The sequence below is a fragment of the Trichosurus vulpecula genome, chromosome X (genome assembly GCF_011100635.1).
Source record: "Trichosurus vulpecula isolate mTriVul1 chromosome X, mTriVul1.pri, whole genome shotgun sequence".
In the NCBI taxonomy this organism is placed as follows: Eukaryota; Metazoa; Chordata; class Mammalia; order Diprotodontia; family Phalangeridae; genus Trichosurus; species Trichosurus vulpecula.
In genome coordinates, this window is record NC_050582.1 from 24,548,013 (window position 1) to 24,568,395 (window position 20,383).

The window sequence follows — 20,383 nt, forward strand, 5'->3', positions numbered from 1 at the left end:
TACAATAAAAAAAAAGTAGAAGAAAATGCCACCAGGTACCTTTCACAGCTAGGACAAGAAGAAGAATTCTGTGGGTTTTTTTTTAATAAATTTTATATTTTTAAAAGGTAGAACAGAAAAAGAGGATAATATGCAAAACTGCAAATCTCTATATAATAAATTTAACATGTTATTTTCAAGCTCTCCTGCTTGTCTGTGTCGCCTTCTGAACTTCCTTCTCTTCTGTGCAGTTTTCCAAAATGCTTCAATATCCTCTTTTCTCTTCCCTTTCCCCCACAACATTATTATTCACTATCTTCTCCCACCCAATGAAAACAAACACAAGAACCTTGTAACCAATAGGCACGATTAAGCAAAGCAAAGGTTCACACTTGGCAGTGTCCAGCACACCTCATCACTAGCCCACTGGAATTCTAGCGAGTCACTACACTGACTGGATTCAAAATGTATTTCAAAGGTTTTTTATTTATAATCATGTTATTACTATGTAAACTATTTTCCTAATTCTGCTCACTTGGCTCTGAGTGTGTCCAGACAAGTCTTCTCAGGTCTTCTCCCTGAATCCATGTGTTTTGTCATTACTTCCAATTGCAATAACTACACCACAATTTGTTCAGCCATTCTGGCGTGAAAATTCTTGACCAAACCCAGTATGGAAACGATGACAAAGGAGAAACCAAATAATCTTAATGACATGAAATTTTAAAAGATTTTGTAGGAACAAAATTGACATAACTAGTATAAGAAGGTAAGCTAGCAGATTAGAAAAAAACGATTTTACATCAAATATCTCTGATAGAGGCCTGATTTCCAAGATATATAGTAAAATAATACGGATATGAGACCAAAAGCCATTCCCTAAAACTAGCCTCAGAGTGGTTAAATGACAAGGCAAGGTAGGAGTACACAGCAGATCTGGGATTCTAATTCACTTCCTTCAACATCAAATACAGTATTCTTTCTAATAACTTGAAATTCTCTAGGGCTCTAATGGATATAAAATACTTTTCTTTAAAAAAAAAAAACTCATGCCATAAATGGTATAAATGTCACCCACATTTTCCAGATGAGGAAATTGGGGCTACATAATTTGTGGGCTGTATACCTAGTGAACAGCTTTGCCAGGGTTTGAGTTCAAATTTAGCATGTTTTCCACTACAGAATGCTAAAATGTTTCCTATCCAGGAGCCACCAAAAAAAAAAAGTCCTTTACTTCTCCGTGACTCCAAAGAAAGGCACAGACAATGAGTTAATTGTTGAATCAAGGTGAGTGTTTTAACAGTGTATTGGCACCTAGATGGGTGGGGACTTGGATTCTTATTCTTTAAGCAAATTAGTTATAAGTCACAGGCTTTGATCTCCTTCTAATATGTCATCTTCTAGCATTCCCAGTTTTGTCTAGTTCAAAGTAAATAGAGTTTGATGTTCCCCTAATACTGCCAAACGTATCTTGAGCTCCTCAGAACAGCTCAGAATTGCTTGGGATGTTTTTTTCGATGTGTCAGACATAGATATAACAAGTCAACCACTGTCATAAGTAGCCAACTCATGGCAAATGGTTAACCAGAGCGCAAATGGCCTCAGAGTGTGAGTTATCTGTAAACACTTACCTAGTTGCTGGGTGACTCATGATTTAGGTTCCTCCAGAATCCTCTCAGATTCAGTCTTTCTTCCTCCTCCCTTTTCTGAGAGTGGTAAAATCTTCCATCGGTACCACTTGATCAGCTGGGAGACAAAAATGAAACTGGACTGTTATTTATTTTTTAAACTACATAGCTTTATTTGTATTTTTTCTTACATCATTATAGGACCGTTGTTGCAAATGCACACTTTTTTTTTGGTCTGGACTTTTAATTTCATCAAGGGAGGAAAAGCCTACCAAAGCAACTGTTACATGTTTTCATCCTAGGGAGTTGCCCAAGGCAAGAGGTTGAGAGGTTAAATGATTGGCCCAGGTTCTCACAGTCAATATCACAGGCATGATCTGAACCCAGGTCTTACTATAAAGCTGGCTTTTGATCCAGTGCCTCTTGCCTTGCAGGTTGTTGTTCAGTACTAGTCTTTGTAGGCACCTAATAAGTATTTTTTAAATTGAATTGAATCATAGGATCAAAGAGGGGATAGAGCTTTAGAGATATGAGTTATAGAATTACACAGCTAGAGCTAAGAAATCAGAGGCCATTAGCCTTATACCTTCATTTTACAGAAGAAACAAGAAAAGAATCAATTTCCCTAAGGTCAGTCACACAGCTAATAAGTATCAGAGGCCTCTGACTCCTAATCCAGTGGTTTTTTCCACTACTCTCACCCTGTCTGCTTGTCACCTTGGAAATCCTGAAGTACAAAACTGAGCAACCCTTTAAGCCAGAGAAATGGTGTCAAGGATCAATTAAGACAAGTGGAAGTTGAAGGTTTGTATATTATAATTTATGTCACTTGGTAAATAGTATAGCAAGTAACTTCTTATACTAGAACACGAATTCATGCTTCACCCCCTGCACCTCTCCTCTCCACTTTCAATTCTAGAACCATGATTAAATCAACTTTTCCATTATTCTCAGATGGGGTGTATCAGTCTACACCCCTGTAACCCCACTCACCATTCCTGTAAATTTCCAAAGTACCTCTCTCTGGCATCACTGATTTCCTATGTGTTTTTCCCAATTAGAATATAAACACCTGGAGAGCAGAAACTACCCTTGCTTTTGTATCTGCTGCCCTTATGTGTTTGGCACCTAGCAAGGTTTAATAAATGCTTTTTCTTTTGGTCATTCTTAGTACCCAACTATTCTGGAGCAAACGATGGTACTCAGGAAGACGTCCGCTTCGGCCACATTCACGTCACCCTCGTTTCCTTAAGTTGGGAAACATGAGAGCAAAGTTAAACTTCTTTGCCTTGTCATTGTCATCCCTACAATTTGTCCTGGGCACCAGCTTTTGCCACGTGGAAGGTTGAGAAGACAGAACTATTCCCTCCAACTTTTGTGACATCACCCCCATTTGATGGTGCCTTATGTGTGTTAAGGGTATGGGAGGAAGTGGTGAATGCCAAATATAGAGGAGAGATGCTAGGGGTAGAAAAGCACCTATTCTCTACATATCATAGGTGCCTAATTATTTATTTGTTATCTACCTCATTAGAATGCAAGGTCCTGGGAGATAGGGATTGTTTTTGCCTTTCTTTGTAACCCTAGTGCTTAGTCTAATGCCTATAAGGTAGAAAGTGCTTAATAATGTGTTGATGGACTGCAAATCATGGACTACTAACCATTTCGACAACTATCTACTAATGTGCTAAGAGATCTCTTTCCTTCAATTTAACCAAACAGACTTACAACTAGCAAGAGTATGACAGCTGATGAATGATTTCAAGTTTACTTACTTATTATACAGGGGGTCCCAAACGGTTTTGGGCAGTTTTCAGTTTGGGTTTTGTTTTTTTTTTCCTGTATGAGGACTTGTAGGACACCTTGTATAAAGATCCATCAGGTGTATTCATGTTGTCACTATTATATCACATAAAGCCATCTGCCTTCACTACATATGTGATTAGGGTAGGCAAAAGTCGTATTAGAAAATAAACCTGTTCTTTTAGATTTCCTGAGTAATTTTTTTATCTTCTTTGTTTGCTTGGCTTAGCTACAGTGGGTGTCCCCAAAGTCCTGCTATAGTCATAAGCTTTAATGGCTTCAAAGGGCACTAAGACTTTTGGGACACCTGGTACTATATCTCTATCAAGCTACAGATAAAATGGAAGGAAGATGGGGATGTAGATCAAATAAGATAGAGAGATATTGATTTAAAAAAAAACCCAGGAGCAAATTCAGAAGGAAAGAGACATAAAAGGGTGAATGCTTAATTCAGAATGGCCGAGCTGCTTTATACTAGAAAAGGTGTGGTGGATTTCCAATCAGCCCGCCTCCATTGGGGGTGCAGCTGTTTTTGATCTGAGATGTGCCACGAGCTCTTTTTGTGCAGACTTTGCTTCCAAGGATGGCGTTTATGGAAAGGTGCGCCATGATTTCGGGAGCTCCGCAGTCAGTCTGGGTTATGACGCCTTGTCGCATACAAGATAGCTAGCTAGCTGGCTTCGCCCCCCACCCCCGAGACACACCCCACCCTGGGGAGCGCGAGCCCGCCAGTGCCCCTTCCCACCAGCATCGTCTCCCCTGCCCTACCCCACCCCGGGCTGGGTGAGGGATGCGACCCCAAACCAAGGAGCAGCCAAAGCCCCTGTGGTAAAGCAGGGGTGGGGGGGCCGGGGCCGCTGGGCTTGAGGGCCGCCGGTACGCACCATACTGTCTGACTGGTGGGGGGCGGGAGGGGGGAGAGCGGGCAGGGCCCCCAATGACACGTTCACTTCCTCCATCTCCATCTCCTCCTCCTCCTCCTCCTCCTCCATCTCCTCCTCCTCCATCTCCTCCTCCTCCTCCTCCTCCATCTCCATCTCCTCCTTCTCCTCCTCCTTCTCTTCCTCCTCCTCCTCCTTCTCCTCCTTCTCCTCCTCCTCGGTTTGCCCCATTCAGTTTTGGGGGGCTCCTCTTTGCTTTCAAAAAACTCCCGTTAGGGGAACAGAAGCGCCGCCGCCCCTAAGGTAGAGCCCCCTCCCTTCCGACGGTCTCCACAGCGCCGCCGTGCGTAAACCACAAAACCGCGATCCTCCCCCCTTGGCCCCGCCTCCGTCCCGCCTCCGCCAACAAGCCAGGGGCGGGGCCTATATAAAGAGAGCGCTCCCGTTGCCCGGCACCGGAAGTCTAGCTGTCGAGTACCATGGAGCCGGCTAAGATGGCATCTCCCAAGAGCGGGCCAAAGGATGCTCTGGTAGGTGCGAGCGAGGCGCGCAGCTGGTAGGCTCCGCGCCCGCGGGTAAAAGGGAAAAGAGGGCGAGGGTCCTCTGGCTGCCAAGGCCAGCTGTGGCTATCGCCCCCGGCACCTCGGCTGGGTTTGTCTGCAGCCCCCCCATTCCCCCTGCTCCACCCCCCCCCACCCCCCGCACTGCGGATAGTCCTCCAGCTGTCGGTGTAGCCTTCAGGCTCCTGAGCTTCTGTCGCAGAGGCCTCTCCGCGGCGCCCGCCACACCCTTCTACCCCCCCCACCCCGACTCTCCCGAGGGGCCTGGCAAGGGCTGTAAGCTGTGCCACCCCCCATACCCTCCAGTCCCGCCGCCCCCGCAGAGGCTCCTTTGGCCGTCCGATTCTCTTTGGAATTGGGTTTTGGGGTTTTTTTTCCTTTAACGTTTGACGCCCTCTTTTTCTTTGCATCACTGCCACTACCCGTTGCCCCTCACCCCGCCCACCTCCGCATAGAACCCACCCTTGCACCAAATAATTTCAGTCCAGCAAAGCAAATCGACGCATTGACCGACCAGAAAATGGATGCCACCAATGCGGGAATTTATTTTGCTGGACTATACATGTTGTTATTTTTTTTCCCTTTGCTTTCTCTGTGACGGGGTGGTGGGAGGTGGGGGTGGCGCGGGGGAGGGAGGAGGTGGGCGGGAGAGAAGACGGATTTCGTTGATCGGAAAAAATTAAAATGTCATTAAAAAAATAAAAAGATATTGAAACCATCTAGAAAAAAATAAGAAAAAAGAAGAAAATGAATGTGTACCTCCTTCCAGTCAGTCTGTCAGCAAGCATTGATTAATGGCTGGTTATGCGCTAAGCGCTGCGGATACAAAGAAAAGCAAAAAAAAAAAGAAAAACCAAAACAAAACAACCTGGCTCCCTGCTCGCAAGGAGCCCGTATTCTAACGGGGGGAGACGATATGGAAAAGATCTTGCACAGACAGGCTGCATAGGAGATAAAACGGGAGGTGATGGCCAGAGGGAAGGTGCTAGCATAGAGAATGATCTTTCGAGAAAGGCCTCCTGCAGAAGGTGGGCTTCTAGCTGAGACTTGAAAGACGCCATGATTGGTTCACTGTACTGATTGGTATTCAATCTTTCAAGGTTGTTTTCGTTTACATTACTGAGGTCGTCCTGTAAATTGTTATCCTCGTTTTGCCTACTTCACCATCGTTGTGCCTCTTTCCACAGCCCCTGCGACATTTTTTACCGTTTAGGTCTTTTATCATCTTTGCCAATCAGATGGGTGGGAGATAAAACCGCAGACTTGTTTGGATTTGGATTTCTCTTATTAGTAATTTGGAGTATTCGGTCATATGGTGATCACTTGAATTTCTTTTTTTAAAATACATTTTTATTGCTATCTTTTTTATATAACCAAAATGTCTCCTAGCAACCCTCCTCTTTCCTCTTCCCCCCTCCCTTTTTCCCCCTCCCCCCTTCCAGAGAGCCATCTCATATAATAAATAATATTTTTAAAGGGGAAAAAAAGAATAGAAAAGTAAATCAGCAAAAATGATCAATACATAGAAAAGTCTGGAAAATATATGCAACGTACCACACCCTTGGACCTCCCACCTCTGCAAAGCAGGGAAGGGGGGGGGTCTCCTCATGTTGTTTGAAGACAAAATGAGATAGATAAAGCATTTTGTAAACCTTAAATGTTTTATAGATTCTAGCCAATAATTATTATTGTATAATATTAGCTAGAAACTATATAGCCCTTTAAGAACAAATGAGTTACATTAATAATATTAATATTATTAATACCACTCTATTAATCTTATTATTAACATAGTATTGATAATATTATATTGCTACTTTAGGACCATATTTCCTTGTAATTTTGCAATGTTAATTTTTATTTTCTTATGATTCAATTTACATTGTACTGGGGTTTGGTTTTTTTTTTGGCTGTTTCACTATGCATTAGATCTTATAAATTTTTCTTTGTTTTTCTGGATTAATCAAATTCCTCATTTCTTACAGTCCAGTAATACTCTATTACATTCATGTAGCAAAATCCATTTAATCATTCCCCAATCAGTGGCCATCTACTTTATTTCCAATTCTCTGTTACTTCAAAAGTACTGCTGTAAGTATATTGGTATACATGGGGATTTGTTTCTTATCAGTGACCTCCTTAGGGTACAAATCTAGTCGTGGAATCTCTGGGTCAGATGTACAATATGGACATTTTAGTCATTTTATTTGAGTAATTACAAATTGCTTTTCAAAATGGATGCACTGATTCACAGCTCCACAATGCACTAATGTGCATATTGACCCCTTCAACATAGATGCTTCCCAGCTTTTGTCATCTTTGCCAGTGGGCTGAGTGTGAGATGAAACCTAAAGATTGTTTTGATTTACATATCTCCTATTAGTAATTTTGAATAGTCTTTCATATATTCAAAACACAGAAATATTTTGTTGGCTTTGTACATTGATCTCCAAATATTTTATGCATTTTATAGTTATTTTCAATGGGATTTCCCTTTCTATTTACTATTACTTTTATACCTCCAAAGAGGCCATTGACAAAAAGGTCCTCATATACACCAAAATATTTATAGCAACATTTTTTTGTTATAGAAAAGAATTGAAAACAAAGCAGATGACCATTGATTGGAGAATGGCTAAACAAATTGTGGTGTGAGAATATAATGGAATATTACTGTGCCATAAGAATTGACAAACAGGAAAAAAAAAGAAAAGCAGGGAAAGATCTTCATGAACTGATGCAGAGCAAAGTAAGCAGAGTCAAGAAAACAATATACATAGTGAGTACAATAGGGTAAACAGAAGGAACCACCACAAAAAAATTCAAAAGATAATGTTGCAAAATTACTAAGAACAAGCATAGCCACAAAAAAAAGATCTGAGAAGAAAATCTCACACACCCCTTGGCAGAAGTGGGAGGTCAGTGAATGGGGTACACTGTATATATTTTAGACTTGCCATATCCTGGTCAGTTTTGCCGATGGGAGGGAGGGGTTTTTAAAATGTTATTTGTCATATGGCATGGCTCTTTGGAAGGGGAAGGGATACTGGGGGCAATTTTGGTGATGTAAAAAAGACATCAATAAAAAAAAACTTATTTAAAAAAAAGAAAAAAAGGACTCTCAATTTGATAGGAGAAATTTGGGGAGTTGTGACTTTTTAAGTAAAAGGTCAATCACTGAAAGCCAGGATGCTCTCATGTGGGCCACTGAACTCCAACTACTACAGGGAGAGAGCAGCAGGCGAAGGGCCAGAGAAGACAGCAGCAGCAGAGGAAGAGGAGCCTGAGGAGAAGAAGTGAAGACAGCAGGGGTAGGGTGAAAAGCTGCTCAGTCTGCAGCTCAGAAAGGTAGAGAAGTCAGCTGAGAGAAGGCTTCAGCTGAGTGATTATTGATTGGTTCAGGGAGAACTGATTTCATTGGCCAAGAATACCAGTGATGGGTTTTTTCCTGCAGCGCTACCTACAGTTGGAGAAAAGTGCCCCTTTTCTTAAGGACTTGGTGTTCTTTGCTGCCACCTCTGGCTTGAGAAGGAAAAGCAGGGGTGGGAGTTGTCACTGCTGAGGTATCCAGGATACACAAGGCAGCTGGCTTAAAGAGTGAAATTAAACTCTTGCTAATAAGCCCCATTTTGATTGTATAGTGTAACATCCAATTGGCTGGTCTAGTCTGTATATCTCAGAGATAGCCAGTTTGAGCTTGGCAGTTCTCTGGCCTAAAGAGAACTGCTACTAATATTAAGAGTTAACACTTCCTGGAAATCCTTTTTAGGATGGCTGATGGTTGAGAGTTTATAAAAGATATATCTGAGTAGAGAAGAGGAAAAAGATTTCCCCAATCTTTGATATAAAAAAAATGTTCCTGCATGGACCAATGACATTGAAGCCTGAAATTTAGAGTTGTGAGTTTACCCAGAGTCTATGTGTTTTCTTCCCTCCTCCTCTAAGTGTGAGCCCATTCTTCACCATAGCTATTGAGTGCATTGTTAAAAGAATGTGATGTGGGTTTACATATGTGTTGTGGATTTATTTTATTATTTATGTATTTGAATAAAATAGTATTTGTAATATTTCTTTTGTCTAATTAAGTGATTGTGTTTGAATTCTAAAGAAAAAAGACTATATTTCTTATCCATAGCTGGAAAAAATATATGATCTACTTCTCTTGTAATATGATCTTGAATATTAAGGTCATGTATCCATGTGGAATTTATTGTGGAATGTGGCACAAAATGTTTAGCTAACCCTAATTTCTACCAGACTGCTTTCCTAGGTTTCCCATCAGTCTTTATTAAATAGGGAGTTCTTTCCTGAGTAATTTTATGTTTTCTAGTTTATTGAACACTGGGTTATTGGGTTCTATTTATAAATTCCCTATTTTAAACCAAACACCGAATGGTTTTGATAACTTTTTTATGTTTTGAGGTCTGGGAGTCCTATTTCCCCTTTATCCCAGCCTCTTTGAATTCTCTTAATACTTTTAATCCTTCAAATGAATTATTATTTGAGTTATATAAAGTAGCCCCTTGATAGTTTGATTGGTAGAGCATTAAAACTGCTAGTATTGTTATTTGAGTTATATTGGCATGGCCCAGCCATGAGCATTGTGGATATTCCTCCAGCTATTTACGTTGTTGCCACTTGGGTCTTATTATATAGCAATCTGTTGACTTTTGCAGGTTCATTTTTGTAACCTGCAATAATGCAGCTCTTATCCTAATTAGTATCTTTGCTGATTCCTTAGGATTTCCTAAGAAAACTATGTCATCAGCAAATAGATATAGTTTTATCTCCTCTTTACCTATGTTATATGATCTGCTTCTCTTCTAATTTTTAATGCTATTATCTTTACATAGATTTAGAATTTATTGTGGAATATGCCATAAGATGTTGATCTAAGTCGGTTTCTGCTAGTCTGCTTTACAGCTCTCCCAGTAGTTTTTAATCAGAGTTTTTTCCTAAATAATTTGTTTTCTGACTAACACTGGATTGTAGAGTTCCATGGTTTGTGATTCTCCCTTGTCTAATTTGTTCCCATTGATCTCTCTATTTTTCAACAATACTAAATGGTTTTGATGACTGCTGCTTTATAATGTAATTTGAGATCTGGAAGTTCCATTCCCCATTTATCCCTACCTCTTTTCATTATTTTCCTTGTTATTCTAAATCTTTTAGAATGTGTTTCTTTTGATTCAGTTCTACAAAATATCCCTTTGATAGTTTGATGGGCATAGCATTAAAAGTGTAAATTAACTTTGGTATTGTTATTCTTGTTATATTGGCATGACCCAGCCATGAGCACTGAATATTCCTCTAGCTATTTAAGTTCCTTATTTCTTTAAGTAGTATTTTATAATTGAATCTTTCTCTGATAGATTCCTAAGTGTTTTATACATTTTGTAGCTATTTTGAATGAGATTTTCCTTTCTATTATTGCCTTTAGGACTTTGTTATTATTATATAGATGTACTGTTTTTTTGTGGATTTATTTTGTAGTCTGCAACTTTGCTGAAGCTTGTTTCAATTGATATCTTTACTGATTGCCTAGGATTTTCTAAGTAAATCATCATGTCATTGACTAAGGGTGATAGTTTTCTCTCCTCTTTACCTATCTTTATGCCTTAAATTTCTTTCTCTTGTCTTATTGTTATTGTTAGTATTTCTAGAACCATTATCACATAATAGTGGGGAAAGTGGGGGTCCTTGCTTTACTCCTTTATTTATTGAGAAAGCTTCTACTTGCATTTTTTTTTCTTTTGAAAACTGCCTGTTCATATCTTTTGCTCATTTATTTTGGAAGAATGCCAGCCTCATTCTCCATCCCCAAAATGACAGACTGCTATAACCACTCCTCCAGAAGCAATCTTCCTGGAGGGAAAAAAATTCACACACAGGCTACGTAAATGTTCTCGAGCTCCTATTTCACACCCACCTTTTTTGTTTTTTAACTAAAAAGTTACATATAGAAATTTGGTGAGGTTTTAACCCTCAAAGAAGGAAACTAGTGACTTTGGGAGTTTATACAGGGAAAGAGTGGGAGTTCAATTGGAAGTCTTAAGAATCGGAGACACTAGGTATTCAGAAAAGGTGATGTGTCCGAAATCTAGACACTAAATAAAAATAAAGGGAACGATTTGCTTTCCAGGTGACAGTCGTTGTGACCTTGGACTGCTTTTAGCCAAACTTTTAGAGTTCAGTTTTTAGGCTGTCTGTTTTGGTGAGGATAGCTTACTACTTTATTTAAACCCACAGGTGATGGCACAAATCCTGAAGGATATGGGAATTACAGATTATGAGCCAAAAGTAATCAATCAGATGCTGGAGTTTGCCTTCCGTGAGTGACCCACAAAACAAAATTTCTCTAATTCAGTCAAGTAATTTGATACTAATGTCTTCTATAATTCTAATAGAATTGTATTTTCTACATCAGCCACATAAACCTAATGTTAAAGTACACAAAATGGGCTGAATTCAGAGAGGGCAATTATTATTTTTATTGTGGTAAGTATTTAAATGGATAGTATAAGGCAAACTTTCTCTCTCTCTCTCTCCATATATATATACATATTATATATATATATATATATAAAAGCCATAACATCTCAAATTAATTTTTAAAAATAAGAAATATTTCTATAACATAACCCAAATAAGACTAAGCCTTTCTCATATGTCTAAGAGGAAATTGTCTCCATTCTCAAAGGATATGTAACAACAATTTTGGATGATGCAAAAATTTATTCAAGCCATGCTAAGAAAGCCACTGTTGATGCAGATGATGTGCGATTGGCAATCCAGTGTCGATCTGATCAGTCTTTTACTTCCCCTCCCCCAAGAGATGTGAGTAACTTTTCTTTAAACATCTGTTTTATCTGGGGGGAAGAGGGGGAGAGAGAGAGAACACAGCACTAACTAGGGTTTATTTTTCTCAGTTTCTATTAGATATTGCAAGACAAAAAAATCAAACCCCTTTACCATTGATTAAGCCATATTCAGGACTTAGACTCCCACCCGACAGATACTGTTTAACAGCACCAAACTACAGACTTAAGCCTTTACCAAAAAAGGTGAGTGTTTTGTGATTCTTTTTTAAAAAGAAAACAAGTTTTTCCAGAATAGTACCATTTATCCCACAGTAAAAAAAATTACTAGACATTAGCTAAAATAACTTATTAGTACTTAAAACTATTTTAAAATTCTTTCTAGCCAGCTGTTCTTTTGAAAAGAGGCAGTGTGATGTAGGAGATGGTAAGCTGGCTTCAAAGTCAGGAAGGACTTTGTTCTTGAAGCCCTGGGTTCTAGTCACATCTCTGACCCATCCTGGCTGTGTGACTCTGAACAAGTCACTTTCTCAGGGATCTAGTCAATTTTCTTAGAACTAAAAGTGGCAGAGAAGGTGCCAACCTACCTTGGTAATGGGAATTTCCTCACCCAGGAGTTCTCTAGACTAATGAAACTATCCCTATCCTATTCAAGTATATTGAGATGTATAACATCAGGAGCTGGGCCTACCTCATGCCATTATTGTCATAAGGGCTGAAAGAAAGCTTGCTAAGCTTTCTTTAAATCATGTTAATCATTCAGTCCTGGGAAAATGAGGCCCATGGAGGGGAAGGAACTCACCTGAGGTCACAAAGCTGGCTAGTGAATAGCAAAGATGGGATTTGATCCCACCTCTCTTGATACCATCACCTCAAGATATCTACCTTCCCTGCCTTAAGTGCCATCATTGGAGATGTCTTTCAGATAAGGTGTTCATTGATGAAAATGCAAATACTACCTAACACTGTGAAAATAGAAGCCTGCCTGAAACTCCACTACAGCATCTAAGTGGAGATTCAGTTAAATTCCACAAAGATACATTAGGTGCTTACCAATCAATCAGTAGACATTAAGCACCTACTATGTGCCAGTCACTGTGCTAAGGCTGGGGATACAAAGAGACAAGAGAATCCCAGCATTAAATGTATATATTTGCCTGCAAGACACTAGGGATAAAAAGACAGAAATGAAACATTCCTTGCCCTCAGGGAGCTTATGTTCTACTGAAGTGATAAACATCTGTATAGAAAAGAAAATACCACATAATTTGAGGGAGGGGTACTAACACCTGAGGGGATCACAGAAAATCTCCCCTTAGGTGGGGATGCCTGCCGAGTGAATCTCAGGATGGGGACAGTTTGGACCCATCCAGAGAAGCAGTAGATGGAATGTTGAATTCAGGGAACACACTAGTAATTGAGTTTGGCTGGAACATACAGGTACATGAAAAGGGAGGGAAGGCTAGAAAGGTAGGTTGGAGATTGTAGAGGACCATAAATGCCAGGTGGAAGAATTATTATTGTATCCTAGGAACAATAGGGAGCCACTGAAGGTTTTTGAGGTGGTCAAGGCTGTATATTAGGAGGATTATTCTGCCAGCTATATAGAGAATGGATGGAATATGAGAGGAAATGGAAGCAGGAAGACCAATTAAGCTACTATTGCAATAATGCAAGCAAGTGATGCAGGCATTTTGAGTGGGACCATGATGATGAAGTAGAACAAACAAGATTTAGACCAACTTTGGGATACGGAGGGAAAGAGTAACAAGAATGGCTATGCGGTTACAAAGCAGGGTGACTGGGAGGATAATGTGGAGATTTGGAGGATTTGGGATGTATTGAGTTTGAGATGCCAAGGATGATGCTAAGTTGGAGGCGCCCATGGATTTACCCATCATCTCTAATGCAGTTGACTCAAAGGTCTACATATGCAGCCCAGGTTTGCCCTCTGAGCTGGAGTCCTGCATCACTAAATGTCTGCTGTCTATTGGACACAAACTGCATGGCCTAGAGAAATCTCAAACTCAATGTGTCTGAAACAGAATTCATTGGCTTTTCGCTAAACCCCATCCTCCCAGTGGCTCAGGTTTGTAATCTCGGCATTATCCTTGACGCCTTGCTCTCTCTCACCATATGTACCCAATCAGTTGCCAGATCTTGCCATTTCTATCTTCACCTCTCTCGCATAGGGTCCTTTTCTCCACTCACAGAGCTGCCAGTTGAGTTGAGGCCCTCATCAGCCCTCGCCTCGATTATTGCAATAGTCATTATGAACTGGCCTCCTTGCCTCAGTCTCTTACCACTTCAGTCCATCCTACATACCACTGCCAAAATAATTTTCCTTAAGCACAGATCTGACCATGGGACTCCCCTTTGATTTCCTATGGCCTCTAGAATACAAACTCCTAATCTAGCTTTTAAAGGCCTACACAACCTGGTCCCAACCTACCTTTGTACCCTCATTGGACATACTCCTGTCTACACTCTGCAAGCCACCTTTCTGTTCATCACACATGACGCTCCATGTCTCATCTTCATGCCTTTGCGCTGGCCATCCCACTTGCCTGGAATGCACTCCTTCCTTATCTCTGCCTCCAAATCTCTCTCTTCTTTTAGATTCAGCTCAAGCACCATCTTCATGAAGCCTTTCCTGATCCCCCTGCTAGTGCCTTCCCTCCCAATCTACCTCATATTGAACTACTTTGTATATATTGGTACTTATTCCCTTTATATTTGTGCTGATAGATTTATATGTGTGCTTGTCTCCCCCATTGGAATGTACATTCCCTATGAGAAGGGATTGTTTAATTCTTTGTTCTTGTATCCCCAGCACCTAGGACAGTGCCTGGCATGTAAGTAGGCTTAATAAATTGCTAGTTGGTAAGATTGAGGATGGCCAGACAAGCAGTGGTCAATGTAGGACTGAAGTTCAAGAGAAAACTTAATTCTGGATGTAGATTTAGAGGTCATCTTCACAAGGATGACTGAATCCATAGGAACTGATGAGATCAGCCAGGGAGAACAAGAACAGATAGGGAAGAAGGTCCCCAACAAAGCTTTGTAGGATACCCACAATTAGGGGGGAGGAAATGATTATTGAACCAGAAAAAGAGGTTGAGAAGAAATGGTCACACAGGTAGGAGGAACTCGAGAAGAGAAAAGCTATCCCAGAAGCCATGAGGAGGAGGAGCATGGAAGGGTGTGAGAGGTAGTAAATAGCATTTCTCATGCTGGAAGAGGTCAAGGAGGATGATGACTGAAAAGGGGATGTCATATTTAGCAGTTCAGAGATCACTGAGAACTTTAAGACAGCAGTTTCACTAGAATGGTGATGCTAGAAAGCCACACTCGAGAGGTTGGGAAGTGAGTAGGTACTAAGGAAGTGAATAGAGACTACTCTCTGGGAGTCTAGGAGGAGCTACATATTTAATAGCTGGAGGGCATGACCAGCTCAGATGAAGGATCTTTTAAGGGTAGGAGAGACTTGGACGTGGTTGTAGGTAGGAAGCAGTCAGAAGATGGCAAGACAGCAAAGATGAGAAGGAGGAGCTCACGTTGACTGCCACAGTTTTTGTTTTGTGTGCTTTGGTTTTCTTTTTTTCCCAGTAAGTAGGATGCAAGGCCATCTGCTGAAAGCATATGGACTGAGGGCATTGGTGGTGATGGGGGCTTGAGAAAATTGGAACAGGCCTAGCATGAGAGGCAAAACAAAATTTGCTTACAGCAGGAAGGACTCAGTTGAGAGTAGATCAAAGGAATTTGTAATGGATCGAATGCTAGTTACCAAGTGTAAATAGGCATTTAAAAATACTCCTGGCATATTTGTGACAACTTGAGTTGAATGTTGGGGAAAAAAAGATTAAAACAGGAACATTAAATGAAGGAAAGAGAAAGAGGAAACATAATTTTTAATGTAAATCTTTGTCATACCATGTTGGATTTGTGGATTACGTTCTTCTTTGTAAATTTTGGGGTTTTAAAACCGTCAACAGTCCAAATGGATTTTAAGATGTCAAATCAGAATCAAGAATTGTGGCTTTTCTTTTTTTCCAGGGGCCTGCTCCAGCTGGCAGGATAACCGTGCCCCGCCTGAGTGTTGGTGCTGTTAGCAGCAGACCAAGCACTCCTACTTTGGGTAAGAGAGGAACTCCGAGCTTTTTCTGGATTGTAGCAATCAAGTTCTAATAAAGCATTTTGGAAGAATATTCATAATGCTTGGAATTTATTTTTAGTGTAGGGTGATTCAGAAGCCCCCATGTGCTTATAATGACTTTTAGTAGCTACCGAAGAATTTTTACCCCCCTTTAGTAAAGACAGCAACATATGTCACAAGGAGTGACACGTCATTGGTTTCATGAAGCTGGAGGTGGATGTCGGTGGCCCCTGAACCACAAGGCAATCCCAGCGAAAGGGAGCCCTCTCCTCCCGAGGCAGGCCCCCAGCCCCACTTACAATCTAATTGTTAGGAAGTTCTTCCTGACGTCAAGCCTCAATGTACTTCTTTCCAGTGCTGCCCTAGGAAGTTCTTCCTGACGTCAAGCCTCAATGTACTTCTTTCCAGTGCTGCCCCTAGTTCTGCCCACTGGGCCAAGAAGAACCAGCCTACTCTAATCCTTCCTGCATACTTGAGCTCTCATGCTCCATCTAGACCTTCTCTTCCTTAAGCTCCACATCTTCAGCCTCTCCCCTAAAGACTGTGATCATCCTACGGCCTTTCCCCAGGCCCATAGGACTCTTCTGGGGGTTCTGCAGCTTACCTGTGTCCTCCCTGAAATGCAACACTCAGTATTGATCGACAAAACTAGCTCAGGTCTACTGATTTACTTTATATTCTCAATGCCAGGGCCTCCTGAAAGTTTGCACTATCTAAAAACAAGCTAATAAACAGCAGTATTATGTGTTCTTTTAATGCTACTAATGATCCCTTCCCCAGATTTCTCTTGTTACCTGTGCTTTGAAGTAAGAAAAGAGAAATTGCTATGGAAAGCAATCCTAAGTAATCTAACTAATAGAATATGTTAATTACAGGTACCCCATCTGCACAGACAGTTGCTGTTTCAACTAAAGTTGGGACCCCTGTGTCAGTGCCAGGTCAGAGGTTCACTGTGCAGATACCACCCTCCCAGTCTGCTGCTGCCAAACCAGGTAATGAATCGGTTTGGGTCACCATACCCCAGTTATTCAAGCGCTTTGTATTCATATAAATTCATGGCAGCATGGTGTCTAATATGTCCTATACTTGTTCTGAAATTCTCCCAAATCCCCCAAATGTATAAAGCTTTGAGAAAATGGCTATCACTTGATTTTCCCTGCGAAACAGAGAACTCTTCAGGCATGTTACTAACCTCATAAAAGGATACACACATTTCACATCATAAAAAATTCTTGAAAGAGTAAATGCTTTTTACTAAAAGTTGAATCATTGTGCTACAAAGTGCCTCACTATTCAAAGGGACTCTAGTGTATCCAGTTGTAAAGGAAATAATCACACACACACACACACACACACTCACACTCTCTCTCTCTCTCTCTCTCTCACTCTCGGTGTTTTCTAAGTTAGAGATTTCATCTAGAAGTACTACCGGTTTGCAGCCTAATCCCAAGTGGGTGTTACAGCAATAGGGCAAACCATTCTGTTCCTCCCTGGGTCCCAATTCACTATCACACTCTGCATATCACCCAACCTTGTCACCATCACTCCTCAAGCTTCTCCCAGCACTTCCTCTTTGCTGAGGATCTCACCTCATACTTCCCCCCATGCCCCACCCCTGTCTCACAGAATTCCAGCATCTGCCCCTTCTCTCTTCTCCTTCACTACAGTCTCTGATGAAGAGGTGGCCCTGCGGTACCATCCCTTCCCATCTTCTTCAGCACATTGCCTCCCTTCTCATCTCTGCTCTTTATCTGATCTTCAGTCTCTCCCTAGCCACTGACACTTTCCCTGCTGCCAAAAACCCTGGCCATGTCTCCCCTGTCTTCGAACAACTAGTAAAAAAGGACAGGTTGTTTTTACCTTGAAGTCCTATTCTTCATACATTCGCCTATGTTCTGTTTTGGCATCTCAGTACCTGTTTTTCTTTTCCAGCTGTTCCTGCAGCTCCTGCTGTCCAGAATGTTCTGATTAACCCTTCTCTGATTGGGCCAAAGAACATCCTCATCACTACTAACGTGGTATCACAGAACACCCCTGTGGAGTCACCAAATGCGTTGAAAAGAAAACACGAAGACGACGACGACTATGACAATTTGTAAACGGCATCATCTGACAGCCTTGATGCATTTCTAAAGTATAAATAGTTTGGAACGTAAATGGAACCACGTTAAATTCATAGAAAACAAACAAATAAGTGTTTAAGTAAAAAGTAATGTAGTTGTAAAACTTTTTCTGCTGTTACGATTGTTGGACTTTAGTAGGATCATAAATGTTTTTCATTAGAAGTTGCATGCAATCAATAAAGTTATAATTCATCAATCTGTTCATCATTTCATTGTGTTAGGAACATGGAAGGTGTCTTGAACACTGACTCATTTACAAAGCTAAAGTAGTGTGCAGTGAGTCCAAAATATAATTTCAGTCTCTTGCAATTTTAAGCATGTCACTATTTTAGAAAAAACCTTTGGTCAACATCCTTACTTAGGGATAAGTAATTAAATTGCCCCCCCACACACACAACCCCAACTTAGTAGTCTTTTTCCCGAATTCCTTAGCTCCATTTTTTTAGGCCTCTAATAACTTCTGCATTGGGTTATGGAAACCCAAACCAAACATGGTGCTCAAGGGCTCAGCATGAACAAAGAAGAGTAAAAGGGTTGCATATAATCCAAAGCAGACAGACTTTAGAGTATACCTCAGATTGCAGCATTACATTGAGGACCTGATTTTTAAAAAATAAACCACTATCACTTCACAGTTCTTACCTATCTTTGATAATACATTTTAAGTATCTCTTTTAAGCCACTATTCTAGATGCCTGATAATTGTGTTTCAGAATCACCGAGTAGTCCACTTTGTATGGAGTTCTTTCAGCTCTGTCCGTCTGCATAAAGGCAGTTTCACCAAATCTTACATAGTTTTCAACAGTTTATACAACTTGTACTGAGTCTGAATTCTATCTCCCAAGTTGTGATGCTCACCTAGCTCTGAGTACATAGCATCTCCATTAAGTTTAAGAATGTCCTCAGACATATTAATGAACTTAGGACTGGGGGATAGCTCTAATTCTTCCAGTCTCCTTCCCCCACACCTGGAGCAGTATCTTCCAGGTGGATTATTTACCCACCTGGAAAATCTACCCCAAACCCCATTAGTCATGTGGGATGAAATCAAATTCATGAAATCAAATTCATAAACTACGAGTACATTCTCTTGCTTTGTATTGCCTCTTCACTATCTACAAAGCAAGTAAAAGAAAAAAAAGGCACCCAAATCCACCTCCAATCCATGTCATGCTTCCCAAGAACGAATATATTTTAGTTCTCCATGAATTGAAAATTTTCAATTCAAAAGAATTCAACAGCCTTTGAGATGCAAGACCTCAATTTTTAAATAAAATCCATTCCAACAATTTTTAAAACAATTCTTTTTGTAGGACAAATGATTGGAAACAATCATTTAAAAATCAACCTTGAAGGGCATAGTCAAACGTCTTAAACTCATGGGGAAAAGAAATTTGTTACCATGTAACACAGTTATAGTAGCATAGTTCTAATGTAGCACTAGTTAGTCCTCCCACCCCTTTGATTTATGGCCTAAGGGCCTTCAGGGGAGGCCTAGTAATGCTGAAGAGTAGAAGGGACTAAGAATGATTAATCTGCAGGAACAGCAGTGAACTATGCTATCACAAGGTGTCCCAAGAAGGAATGAGTACATGACAAAGTCGAATGCCACAAAAGAAAAAAAAAAAAGATGGCAGATAAGCTAAGAGGGGAATAATGTGCAGATACATTCTTACCAGCCTTTGTTAGCAGGTGCATTCCATCCCAGGCAAGCAATCAGCATCCCTATATTGGAAGCCATGGTTCCAAAGTACAAATCTCATTCTGTTAGCCCAAAAGCCACATCCCAATGTTTTCTCTTCTGCATCCCTTGCCTTCAGTGGACAACAGTAAAGAAAATACAACCTGCACTCTTAGGGTTCAAAACTTAGTGCCCAAGAGTTCATGATACGTTTTAGGCCCCTTTTGGCAGTATCACTTCTATCCACATTAACCAACAAATGGCTGATACTTGATCCATTTCGCTAAGTCTCATATACAGGGAAGAGCACAGTTGTCTAGATCACCAGATGGTTAAGAACACCAAGGCCAGAATTGCCAACCACCGCTCTGCTTTCGTAGATGACCTCTGCCCCGAGAGTTTCTGTGGCTCTGTTGTATCTTACTTGGAGGACAAATAGCTTCTTCCTCCTCCTCCTCCTCCTCATCCTTGTCCTCACAGTATCCAGTATCCTCCCGCCCCTTAAAAGCCACAAGTCTGTTGTTTAGCTCTTGGTGTGTAGCCATCCTCCTCTTCTCCTTTCTATTAAATGTTTAATATATTTCCATCTTCCAAATTCCTGATAAAGGTCTCTAGTCTCTCCTTGACCACTTCAGTCTCCCCTTTTACCAGGTTAAAGACTTGATTCCATTTCCTTTGATAACAATTCAATGTACCTTACAACTTAGAATGTGGAATCTTTACCTCCTTCCAGGAAGACCAGTCTACACTTGAA

The 20,383-nt window shown here is 40.7% G+C and overlaps 1 protein-coding gene across 1 annotated transcript; it reads left to right on the forward strand.

Annotated features, from left to right (window-relative positions):
- Positions 1-4,716: 4,716 nt before the first annotated feature.
- Positions 4,717-18,144, forward strand: TAF9B (TATA-box binding protein associated factor 9b). The gene is made up of 7 exons (XM_036740048.1): positions 4,717-4,821; positions 11,101-11,182; positions 11,552-11,688; positions 11,781-11,915; positions 15,726-15,807; positions 16,701-16,817; positions 17,758-18,144. Exons 1-7 carry the CDS (start codon positions 4,771-4,773, stop codon positions 17,922-17,924), a joined length of 771 nt encoding a protein of 256 aa, XP_036595943.1. The 5' UTR covers positions 4,717-4,770; the 3' UTR covers positions 17,925-18,144.
- Positions 18,145-20,383: the final 2,239 nt, after the last annotated feature.

What these genes read in the sequence shown, in the direction of transcription:
- TAF9B (XM_036740048.1), top strand. Translation starts at nt 4,771, where the DNA reads ATGGAGCCGGCTAAGATGGCATCTCCCAAGAGCGGGCCAAAGGATGCT. An exon ending in GATGCTGGAGTTTGCCTTCC is followed by an intron (nt 11,183 to 11,551) that starts GTGAGTGACCCA and finishes CCATTCTCAAAG; the next exon opens with GATATGTAACAACAATTTTG. An exon ending in CTTCCCCTCCCCCAAGAGAT is followed by an intron (nt 11,689 to 11,780) that starts GTGAGTAACTTT and finishes TATTTTTCTCAG; the next exon opens with TTTCTATTAGATATTGCAAG.